Genomic DNA, 12,545 nt, shown 5'->3' on the forward strand with positions numbered 1-12,545 from the left:
CAAAATATGGTAACAAATCCCCTTAAGAATGGCATGGTGACAAAAATTATTTAGCACCTAACCATAAAAATTTTCTCAAAATTTAAATAGAGTTGTAAATCTTTAAAATATTCATCCATTGTATTAAGAAGCACACTAATATTGATTTGCTAGATGATGAAAGTCGATAACTGTGACAGTGGAAATTTTGCTTTCTTAGAGGCAAAACAAAGACAATTCCACTTCTTAGTATACCTAACATCTAATAACAGGAGCAAATATCAAGATATCCACTAGCATCTGGCCGATGCCTTCACAACCCTCAACTCATGAACTTGCCTAATAGTACCACCTCATGTGCTACATTGATAGATTTGATAACTCAAATCAATTACCAAACATGCAACAAGTTCTTTGAAACCTACCAATAGCATAGCCACGTGGATATTGTGATTATCAAAGCATTGAAAGGAGATAAGCAAATATATCTCAACCTTGCTATGATGGTGGTGTTATAGCTTCTAGCCCACGACTAACCCTTTCAAATACATTGCAAGGGTCTTGAAGTAATAGCTAATTTTTCATTAATGGATCAAGATGTACTTAGGATGACATTTGGGATCCTCAACCTAAAGTAACAAGCCAAAATTTTCACACAACTCTCTTTTCTCTAAGGCTTATAGCCCAGATCACTTCACTACAAAAACACTTTATGGAAGATTTTTAGCGAAAAAACTCTAAATCCAAAATCTGATTAAGTTTTAGCTTAAGGATGTCCACAAAACTATTAATATATTTTGATATTGATATGTGCGAACAAGCTTAGGATTGTGACGGTAATGTTTTCATTAATTAGGAAGCCTTCCCTCAATCTTGTACGCATACCATATTATGCAAGGGCCTCTGGCCTAAGTGATGAGTAAAGAGAACAATTGATACTTTTTATCTCTTAAGGGAAGCAAAAAGCAATGCACATGAAACAGAAGTAAAGAGCCATGGAAGGTTCCCTACTCACCACAAGCACAACAAGAATAAGGAACAAGAATTGCATGAAGGTGGTGGCAAAATGGAGTGATGACCTTACACTACCTTCTTTTTAAAACATATGCATGGAGGTGTGCTAGAGAAGACATGCCTGCCGTTGCAGACCACGATCGATGCCTGTATAAATCGAGTCCAGCTTGTTGATGTGTTGGAAGGCATTAATGATACCCAAATATTTACAAATAAAAGCTTTTTGCAGCTTCTCAATGTCATTAAATGCAAATGAGGAGATGCTACCCCCCCACACTTCCAATCCATATAATACCGTCTGTAGAACATATGCATCAAAAATCATACAGCATATTTTTCAGCATTTAGTATTTGTACCGCTGTAGTTGTTTTCAAAGTGATAATACTTGCTTTTTCCTGTCACTAATCGCCGCTCCACACATGTATACCATCTGTGGTCTCTATAGGTATGTCAATCCCCAAGTATTTGAAAGTAGATACTACCTCTATAGACTGTCCCACATAATGTACTTTTGGTGGGTTCTTTGATTGTTTGGTGCACACAGCTTATGCTCCCGTTCTAAAGCTACTGGGTGGGACTTGAGACATTAGAGTGGATTGTCTTTCTTGCCGTATCAAGGCTTCTGGTAGCATTCACATTATTTACAGACTCCCTCAAAAGGAGTAGAGCTGGGATAAGTAATTATGCACATTTGGCTAATCAATTAAGCTAACAGCATGGAGCTATTGAAGGGACTTGCATTGACACAAGGATCGAGATTTGATTATGACATGATTACTACTATAGTACGATGCAAGCTTTCAAACTTGATTATATGAATTACAAAAAGAGAGGCCTTATGTGCTGGTTAATGATCATGTTGCTTAGTTGGCGATTCGCTCATTTACAACTTTTAAAGTAAGAGTAATATGCCCTGTATCTGTGGGCTCCTTAGTTTCTTTATGGGGATTGCAATTAGTGTATTTAGTAAAATTGCTACAAGGGTTGAATTTTCTCCCGACCCCCAAGCACCTCATTTGGAGTAACTGTTTGGTCCCCTATCACACATTGTCTTGCTATTCATGCTGAACAGGAAATCAAAACAGAACAGAAATCAAAACAGTTCTCCCATGCCTGGATTGTAAGCATCTTCTCCTCTAGTAATTGTCTGATTCCCACCGCATTCTATTGTTCTTCATGGTTAACAGGAACCCAAACTAGAGCATTATATCTGAAGTTTGTGAATGCATTTTTCCAACTCCTTATAATGGAATTTTATGCAGATATCAAAGTAGAATTACTCAAAAGTAGGCTGAAAGCCTTTCAGGGTCCTCCAAAATGATTACTTTTCAGTAATGTTTCAGTAAAAGTACAAAGCAAATACCACAGCAACACCAAAGATATCATCACTGCTGAACGTTTCTTCAGCATAGTCATCTGTGTTAGGATCCCAAAAACACCTACATGCCATGCGAAGCCCCTGTGCCCGCTTTTCTCCAATGGCTGCTTGCACAACAATTTTGTACCTCTCATACTCCATTTCTGCAGGAACAAAGTCTTAAAAGGCTTCCAATTTCCCTTGACTTTGACCATGGCATGATAATTATATTCGATTCAATACCTTTCAGCCTATTCTTGATGGTGTCACAAATATCTCTGACCCAACCAGAGGCAGCTTCACCATCATAAACCACACCAGAAAGTCTTTCTTTGAGCACCATTCTCATAATGTCTTTGGCTTTACCAGGAAGAAAATACCTTTTTGGTGTGTACACAAGATTACTCTCAACAATTATCTACATGAAATCATAAACTAGTTATGAACTAAAACCTCTCTCTTTTTTCTTTTTTTTTTCGTAAAGAACTAAAACCTCTCTCTCTCTCTCTCTCTCTCTCTCTCTCTCTCTCTCTCTCTCAAGTAATTTATTGAAGTATTTCCATCAGGCTTCTGGCCAGCCAAGCACGACCAAAGACAGGTAACAAACACTCATGAAGCGAAAAGGCTATGAAAACAAAATGCTCCAAGAAGGGGATCATCAAGTAGACACAAGAAGGGTGGAGCGCAAGGCCAAATCAAAGATAAAAGCATTGCAAGTCCACCAAATGTGCCAAAGATGTATCCATTGCATGATATGAAAGAGACATGGATGGCTGAAGGAATCGTGGAGGTCACCTAGAGCCACCACTAGGCAGCAAGAGCCTACATTTTGGGCAGCACCAGCAAATGCCATTAGTGTGATTGTGTAGGTTGCCAAGGCAACAAAGTAGTTGTGGAACTTATGGGGCTGGCATAGAGGCTGATCACTGTTGCAACAAAGATTGATGATGATGATGATGATGATGGTGATGATGATAAAGTACAATGATTGGATGATATGGGATTGATTGGGATGAAATTGACAATAATTTTGGCCTAATTTGCATTGCTTGAGCTCAAAGGCCCAAAAGGGAGCTGTAAAAATTACATGGCATAGCATATGGAATCTAAGCATTGAAAAGAGGGTACACAACAAATAAGAGAAAAATAGAAATTTATTTAATTCCAAACAAACTAATACAAAGATGGTTCTATCAACTTGTGCCCTTCCACCGTGACGCTTAAATGACAGCGTAGATAGATGAAGAGCTTAAGACTAGTTGGAAGAATTCCAACCAGCGAAAGATAAATAATCATAGTTCTTAAGAGGTCTCCCTTTTATAGCCTGCAAAGGCAGTCAAGTCCGCCTAAACGACCTATCATATTATGAACCTTCACTAGTCAGCCAGGGAATATTCTACCTACGGCCCTTGGGACCCAAAATAGGGGTCCCTGATGGCTCCTACATCCTACAACTCGATGCAATGTGCCTCCACTTGCTACCGTCTTAGCTATTCTATATAACCCAAAGGCTAAACCCATAAAGGTCACCTTTTTGCCACGTAATCGGGTAGGGCATTGAGCATATCTAACAGGGGCCCAAGTGGAATGATAGCAAAAGGTTCTCTTTTTCTTTTTTTGTTTTTGGTGCACATGCATGTGCATATCTGTAAAAAAGTAGATAAAATAGAACTCGAAAGGGAGACAAGGAGAACCCTCAATAGTGTCAATGACGAGGGATGCTAGCATGAGTATGTAGCTATCCATGAGTTACATCCATAGTAGAGGCAGTAAAGGGGATGATGTTGTCACATGTGCAAGGGCCCAATTGGAATCTCAACCAGCCAAGCACCCAAAAATACAAAACACAATTCACTGCAAGGGAGATGCAAATCAGAGCATGCTATACAACAGGTTTTTGTTAGAGCTACGTGTGTACCCTCAATGTGGCCTTTGCTTACTCATGTGCCCATTTACAAGCAGTGAGTATTCTAAGTACAAAGGAAACTATGTCGATGTCAAAGGCAAAATCACATCACAACCTATATGCACAAAGAGAGTAACAACCCCCTCTCACCATCAAGACTGCCGAAGGAGGAGGAGAAGCATACATCCCCTTACACCATCAAGCCAACCCCAAACAATCAATGCCCATGATAAGTGTATTTAGAGTAGACTGCTTGACTTGGCCAAACATTAGGAGATGGTGTGGAAGCATAGACTTGGAAGAGTTCCAAACCAACTCCCACATATACATATTGTACACCATAGACATAGCTTCTAAAGCTAGTTTGCAGTCATCCAAGCTGCTACTAGCCGAGAGGCAGACTTCACATTTCTAATACAGCTTGGGTGTCACCTCTCACACAACTGTGTCACTAGGATAGAAAGCAAGTGGTTTATCTGTAAGGGAAGCTAGATGTCTCCACAGAAAATTTGCAAACGAAAAAGAAGAGACTTCCCAAGGCCAGAATCGAGCTTGAAGGAGGCAGTGATGAATTCTGCACTGATGGCATACTCAATTCAGTTGAGACTTATATCAAGGGTTTCTATTTCTGACTTGGGATGTTGTGAGTATGTGCTTGTTTAAGCTATGACCATCCTGCCACATTCTTAATTGATGGAGCATGGGAAATTTGCTTTGTTGAGCAACATCATTTCCAAGCGATACTCAAAATGTGGCTCAGCCTGTGGAGCAGTCTTCCTGGCTTTAGGGGAAGACTAAAGCTAACAAGTACCTTGTTAAAGGAGCATGTGAAGGACATGATCGTTTGGAATTGTGATTTTGTACGCAGGATCCTTAAGCATGACACCTCTAACAAATGTGGATAAGATTTTGAGGTAGCTTTGGATCTTTGATGATGGCACGATATATCATCATTTGCACATGGTACTCATCTGAGATGAAGTCAAGACCTCGCAAGGGACACTGTCGGCAAGCTCAATAAGTGGTAGTCAATACTCACCTCCAGGTAATGGTCATGATAATAGCCTGTACAAAGTATGAAGACCTTGAGTGCAAACAGTCTTTAAAGTGGTAACAAGTAGATATCAAGCTAAACAAACTTCAAAAATTGAAACTATGCAAAATGTTTCCTTTTTACTCGTATTTGAAGATGAGACTTCGTGGTTGACTTAACCCTATCCATTTGGAGCTAGTGATCCTTTGAAACTAGCATTTGGCCCCACCTCATAAGAAACAACAAACGCTCTTATATTGGAGATGCTCAATCAGGTTCTTAAGAGTGTACAGGTACTTACAATTAAATAACTAGGATTGACTTTGATTACTACCACAAAACAAAGTGTTCATCTTATGCAGAACATGGTGAAAAGGAACAGCTCTAAAAGTACTTGCTACTCTTGGCCAATTAAAAACTACTTCTAAAAAGCTTCAAGTTAAAGCCTCACTTGCATAGTTTTCTTCTCTTCTTGCCCTTCATGAAGTGTTTCAAGTCGTTCAACAGGCTTATCATCCGCTTTCTCCGCCATGGGATGAGATGTCAAAAATATGTCAACTTATACATGAAGGTGTCACCTGTTGCACATGAAAATTAACTTCATCTTAGCCAACAAACTTGTGCAATAGAATAGTTGTTGGCAATAATATTCATAATTCAGACTTATTTTATTAATTGAAGGATTTGCAATTTGGCCAAAGACGGTCACATCAGCCTTATCTAGTGCCCTCACTGACGTTGTGGGCGTGCAAGGACTAATCAATCCTCCTATATTCAGCATTTGTTCCTTGTTCAATGCAGGTTTCTTTTCTTCTCCTCTTGCAGATTGTCTCTCTCCCTTCCCCTGTTTGAGTTCATTCTTCTCTTGCAGACTCTCACTGAATACCGCACTAACTAAAGAAGAATGCCGATACAATGGGGATGGACTGATCAATCCCTGCGCAGCCCCAAGAGTCAGTGAGGGTACCAAATCAGGCTGATCACAATGACAATACCAAGCATGGAGTGTTGAAGTGTTAGAGTGTGCACCTACAAATGGAAGACTGAAGACCGAAGAGTGTGTGTCTACCAAGTGGGGAGTGTGGGTATAAATAGCCAAAAGACCAAAAAACTAGCCAACCTGCACCTATAGAGGCCATAAATGCTGGCTGACCAGCAATAAATGCTAGTCATTGTCTGAAAAATGCTAGAAAAAATAGAAACTTGGGAGACCCCAAAAAAATCCCAAATGACAATGACAATGTCTGAGAGGTGTAGGCAGACTCTAGAAAGGAGAAATTGGCCTAGGAATGCACACAAGAAGCTGACAACTAAAGAAAATTCACCTAAACTACCAAAGCTCCTATGTCTCCATCAGACTCTAACAAGAGCTCACAACTAGGAGATGACAGACTGCAAACATACACAAGGACAAAATCCTACAAACTCATAAAGAGAAAGGATCAAGCTCAAGAGTTGAGCTAATCCCACAATGCTACTCAATCCATAGAAGTCCCATCTATTGAATCCTCCTTAGGCGAGGGATAGAATTAGAAACAATGTTAGAATTATAGCATGGGAACCCTATGTAAGCAAGGATGCATGAGGGAAGGTGAGGTGTGAATAGATTGAAGGGTAGGGGAAACCCTAACCCTAGCCCACAGTGAGGCTATATAAACAGTTAAAGGTCACTCTCAAGCAGATGAGAGAGTGTATCTTAGTTGTACTTGAGCAACTTACTAAGCAAAATCTTTTTCTTGTACTTTTAGCTCTCTTCTCCCTCTTGTGCACACATTTTCATGCTCCAACATGGTATCAGAGCCACCTCTAATACATTGAGCTTCCCCTATCCATATCTCAACCTAAGTGCACATGAGAAGTTCATTTCTCAACCATATCTCTTAACCTCCATAGCTAATCTAGACCTGTAAACCTTGGAGAAGCTGGTGTAGCCAAAGGAGAATATCTCTTGGCTTGCTTTCTTCTAGAGACTATCATCATATTCCCAACAATCTAAAGGTTATTCCTAGTAATCTAAAGGTTTTAGGCCCTAGGCATATTCATAAGTGCTTAACTATCATCATCTTACTTGACTATTGCAAGGCTATGTGTCAAATATAAACACAGACCATTTTCATCGCTTCATCTAATCATGATCCATAACAAGACAATCTGACTAGGAAATTGCAGAAATTCTGCACATTGGCTCCGAAAATTTTGGGGCTTTTCTCATATTACTGAAATTTTGCTTAGCTGAGTCAAAGTTGTTGACATTAGTGCACATTTTGACCTTAGAATTTTGGCAAAAATGATGTCTAAAATGTACATTGGGAACATTGCCAAAGCAATCTTGGTGTTGTAAGCAATGAGATTTATCTCCCACTTGTGAGATTTTTGAAGAAATTGCAAAGAATCTTGGTGTTTTTGTGTATCAGAAGTTGACTTGGTCACATATGTATGCAATACACATGTTGGCCAGCTCCCATTGAGTTAATGTATTGCTGAATAGTCATGTTGCAACAGCCTTAGTATTCACTTGCAAATCTGGGATTCTTGCAGATGTATTCTTGGTGATATTGCTGAAGTGGGAGTCACCTAGCAGTGATATATGCTTGGATTATATGCTGAAATTTCAATTATGCTGCTGAAAGTCATCCGTTCTACTGCTGTACATGTACTTGGACTGAACCTTGCTCTTATTGACTAGAAATTTGGGCTGATATTAGCTGAATATTCAGCTCATTGTTTGCTGTCATAAATAGCAATATTTATCTTTGGGTGCATTGGTGAAAAATGGCTGCAAATGCTTCAAGCAACATTGACACTAAATCTCTTCTTGGAATCAAGAGATTTGATGGCACTGGTTTCAACTTGTGGAAGGACAAGATGCAAGTCCTTCTGTTTCTCAAGGATTGTGATGATGCTCTTTTGGAAGTCAAGCCTCCTGCTATGATAGATGAGGATTGGGCTAGACTCAACAAGAAGGCCATTGCATACATTAAAATGGTTGTATCTAATGATGTACTTACACACATTAAGTGTCTTGATACTAGCTTATGCCATATGGAAAAAGTTAATGGACACTTATGAAAATACAACTCCAGTAAATCAAGTGCATCTCATGCCCGAGCTTGTAAACACAGAGTTAGATGAGTCTAAGCTAGCATCGGAGCATTTGAGTGCTTTCACATAGATTTTGAGCCAATTGCAAGACTCTGGTTTGCAGCCCTTCAATGATAAATTGAAGGCTATTTTCTTGTTGATGACTTTGCCTAATAGCTGGGAGTATCTGGTTGTTTCCTTGAAAAACAACCTTGCTTTATTTAATCTTTGATGGTTTTAAGGGCTTTATTCTCAATGAGGAGATTAGAAGAAAGTCCACTGGAGAAAGCAATGGTTCAGCCTATCCTCTTAGAAGCAAGTCAGAAAAGACCCCAGGTAATGCAAGAAATAAAGGCAAAGCAGGAGTAAAAGCAAGGGCAAACAGCAATGAAAGATGACTCAGGCAAAGACAGAAATCGATGAGGCCAGAAGAGAAAATTTAACAGTCCTAATCGGTGAGCACGAGTGATCCTTCTCCTCCCAACCACGCCTAGATAAGTGCTGGCACCTCTCTCCCCGTTTCCTCTGCCAGCCGTCCACTTTTGGTGAGTACTACTATTCTTGGACTCTCTTACTCTCTAGGCTCCCCTTAACCCCGTTCGGGCGCCCAAGAGCCTAGACGGTCATTCTCGTGCATGTTCCCCTAGATTTACCTTAATGTCACTTTAATGTCACATTCAATATTTGTGACCTTAACGTTATATTAAATGTCACTTTTAATGTCACATTAATGTCACATTTCCTTCCCCTTAAGAATCGGTTTCGTCCTCGAAAACGATACTTGGAAGGTCTAACTGTAAATCGAAAAACCTTTTCTTTAAAGTACTTACTCGCTCCCATGTTGAGCTTTCTTCTGAACAATCTTTCCACTTAACCAAACATTCTTGATAAATAGTATTCCTTGTTCGTCTATTACGAACATTTAATATTATTTCTGGTTCATGTGGATTAGATTGGTCATTGAATAGTTCCTCAATATCATCATTTAAGATTAGATTATCCAAATCACCCAGCTTCTTCCTTAATTTACTTACATGAAAAACTGGATGTATTTTACTACCAGCAGGTAGTTGGAGCTTGTAAGCCAATTCTCCCACCTTTTTAAGTATTATGAAAGGACCACAATACCTTGGTGAAAGCTTTGGACATTGTCCCTTTTTCATAGTTTTAGTTTGTTCAGGCATCTTAAGATAGACCAATTCTCCTTCTTCAAAGGAGATGTCTCTTCGGTGAGGATCTGCAAATGCTCTAGCTCGATTTTGAGCTTTTTTAATATTTTCTTGAGCAAATTTTAACATACTATTCATATCCTCCAAAAAGTCTTTAGCTGCCTGAACCTTTTCCTTATGCAGTCCTACTGCAAAAGGAGCTTTGGGCTGAAACCCATACATTAACATAAATGGACTATATCCAGTGGAAGAGTGCTTGGCACTGTTATATGCAAACTCTGCTATCGGTAAATACTCTTCCCAATTAGTTTGCCTTTTACTTACATATGCCCTAAGCATATCTTCAAGAATTTGGTTAACCCTTTCAGTTTGCCCATCTGTTTGCGGATGATCCGCCGTACTCATGCTAAGTTTAGTATCCAATTTCCTAAATACCGCACGCCAAAAATGGCTATCAAATTTTCTATCCCGATCAGAAACTATATTTGCCGGAAGGCCACACAATCGGTATATGTTCTCTACGAACAATCTAGCCAATTCTAGTGTTTTAACATCAGTTGAAGTTGGAATGAACCTAGCCATTTTGGTTAACCTATCGACAATCACCCACACAGAGTCGTGCCCCCTCTGTGTTTTGGGTAAAGCAACAATAAAGTCCATGGAGATACTCTCCCATTTTCCCGAAGGAATTTCTAGTGGATGGAGAAGTCCTCCCATTTTCAGTCTTTTAGCTTTATTAACCTGGCATTTATTACATTTGACCACATAGTCAAGGACATCCTTATTCATTCCAAGCCAATAGAACTGCCTTTTAATAAGACTATAAGTCTTATTAACTCCTGGATGTCCCGCACTAGAGGTATCATGACATTCAAAGAGTATCTGGCGCCTTATTTCTGTATCTTTCGGGACACATACCCTACCCTTGTAGAGTAAATAACCATTATCAATGGTAAAATTCTTCCACTTGAATCCAGTTTGAGCAACCCCTGATGCTCCATTTCCTTGTTGAACATCCTCAGATATTCCTTCCTCAGTAGAAGCACTTTCATTTGGATCCCCATTTTTTATTGCTTCCCTTATATTGGAATATGCCGGATCAACCTCGCATTTCCCTTTTAAAGATTCAAGCAAATTGGAAGTGAACTGAGTAAAACTCAATTCATTAATGATGGGCATTCTGCTAAGTGTATCAGCTACTATATTATACTTTCCTTTTCTATGTCTTATCTCATAGTCGAACTCTTGGAGGAGTTCGGCCCATCTGGCTTTACGCCCGTGTAAATCCGGTTGATCATTAAGCCACTTAATGCTTTCATGATCTGATAAAATCAAAAGTTTAGCACCATACAAATAGTGCCTCCATTTCTTCATTGCATGTACTATTGCATACAGCTCCCTCTCATAAACAGAATAATTCTGTTTTGCACGTTCTAATTTCTTGCTTTCAAAAGCAACTGGTCGACCTTCTTGTAATAAGACCGCGCCTATTGCCTTATCACTGGCATCAGCTTCAACCACAAAAGGTTTATTGGGATCCACTATTAATAGTACTGGAGCTGTAGCAATAGCTACCTTAAGTTTTTGAAACCTTTCATTTTGGTCTGTTCCCCAATTGAAACTTTTTCCTTTCCCTTTAAGTTGGTCAGTCATTGGAACAGCTATTTTGGCATAATCTCGAATGAATCTACGATAAAATCCAGATAAACCTAGGAAGATCTGCAGCTCTTCCAGATTCCTTGGAGGTGGCCATTCAATAATTGCCCTTACTTTTTCTGGATCCATGTTGATTCCCTCTTTCGAGATAATATGCCCCAAATATTTGACCTCTTGTGCAAAGAATTCACATTTAGTTTTCTTTGCATAAAGGGAATGTGTTCTTAACAGTTGGAATACTAATTGTAAGTGTTCCAAATGTTCTTCTCTTGATTTACTAAAGATCAAGATATCATCCAAGAAGACTACTACAAAATGTCCTAGATAGGGCCGTAAAACACTATTCATCAGCTTCATAAAGGTAGTTGGTGCATTAGTGAGGCCAAAAGGCATCACCAAAAAATCATAATGCCCGTATCTAGTACGAAATGCTGTCTTGGAAACGTCTTGTGCCTTAATTCTTACTTGGTGATAACCTGATCTTAAATCTATCTTTGTGAAGAATTTTGCCCCTTGTAATTGATCAAAAAGATCTTCCATTCTGGGCATAGGAAATTTATTCTTCACCGTTATTTTATTAAGTGCTCTATAGTCAACACAAAGTCGCATAGAACCGCCTTTTTTCTTTACCAATAAAATTGGTGAAGCCCAAGGTGAATTACTGGGTTGAATAAACCCTTTATTCAGGTAATCCTTAATTTGTCTTTCAACTTCTTGATGTTGTGTTTCGCTTAACCTATACGGTGGTTTAGAAATAGGATGTATATCCTTATTTATATCAATTGGGTGATTTATATCACCCCTATCTGGTGGAAGGCCACTTGGTAAATCAGAAGGAAACACATCTTTAAAATCATCTAACAAACTACTTAATTCTGAGGGCAATTCCAAGCAGCATGGTTAGGGGATAGACAATTGAAACACAACTTTTCTTTTTTGGCCTTATCAAAGTCATCAGGACTTAACTTTGGCCTCATATATGGTTTCTTTTCAAAAGGTTGTTTTTTTACCCTTAAAGAATGGCATTTTCCTTTTAAATTTGCCCACAAATTTTGAGGTTTTCAATTCCTTAGACTTGGGCTCCGTATCAGTGAGACTAGTGAGTGTACCTGGACGCATACTATCTTCATGAATTAATGCAATTTTAATTGCCTCTTCCAGCGTCTTGGGTAAACTCTGTTTTACTTCCTTTTTACAGGCTTTATCTAGTCCCCTAATGAATCCTCTTGTTTTTTGGAATTCATCTATTCCTTCCAATTTGAGGATTATCTCACGATATTCCTCCAGATATGTCAGTAGGGGTCTTCCCTTTTGTCTGACATAATCCCAATTTCTTTCCATTTCATTTT

The 12,545-nt window shown here is 39.1% G+C and overlaps 1 protein-coding gene across 3 annotated transcripts in view; it reads right to left on the reverse strand.

Moving 5' to 3' along the window:
• Positions 1-1,834: 1,834 nt before the first annotated feature.
• Positions 1,835-12,545, reverse strand: part of LOC148026327 (uncharacterized) — a 39,142-nt gene continuing 28,431 nt past the window's right edge. Inside the window, exons 1-3 of one of the 3 annotated variants that reach the window (XM_087690745.1) lie at positions 5,742-5,871; positions 2,595-2,731; positions 1,835-2,515 (exon numbers count right to left, since the gene is read on the reverse strand). In XM_087690745.1, coding sequence (XP_087546871.1) covers positions 2,334-2,515; positions 2,595-2,731; positions 5,742-5,806 — 384 coding nt within the window. In that variant the 5' untranslated portion in view covers positions 5,807-5,871 and the 3' untranslated portion in view covers positions 1,835-2,333. Of the gene's footprint in view, positions 2,516-2,594; positions 2,770-5,741; positions 5,872-12,545 lie in introns of those variants that run through there. The other 2 variants (XM_087690743.1, XM_087690744.1) reach the window with 2 other exon arrangements.

Source organism: Lygodium microphyllum, chromosome 13 (genome assembly GCF_053477565.2).
Source record: "Lygodium microphyllum isolate KBCC chromosome 13, Lygodium_microphyllum_v1.1.10, whole genome shotgun sequence".
NCBI classification, from domain to species: domain Eukaryota; kingdom Viridiplantae; phylum Streptophyta; class Polypodiopsida; order Schizaeales; family Lygodiaceae; genus Lygodium; species Lygodium microphyllum.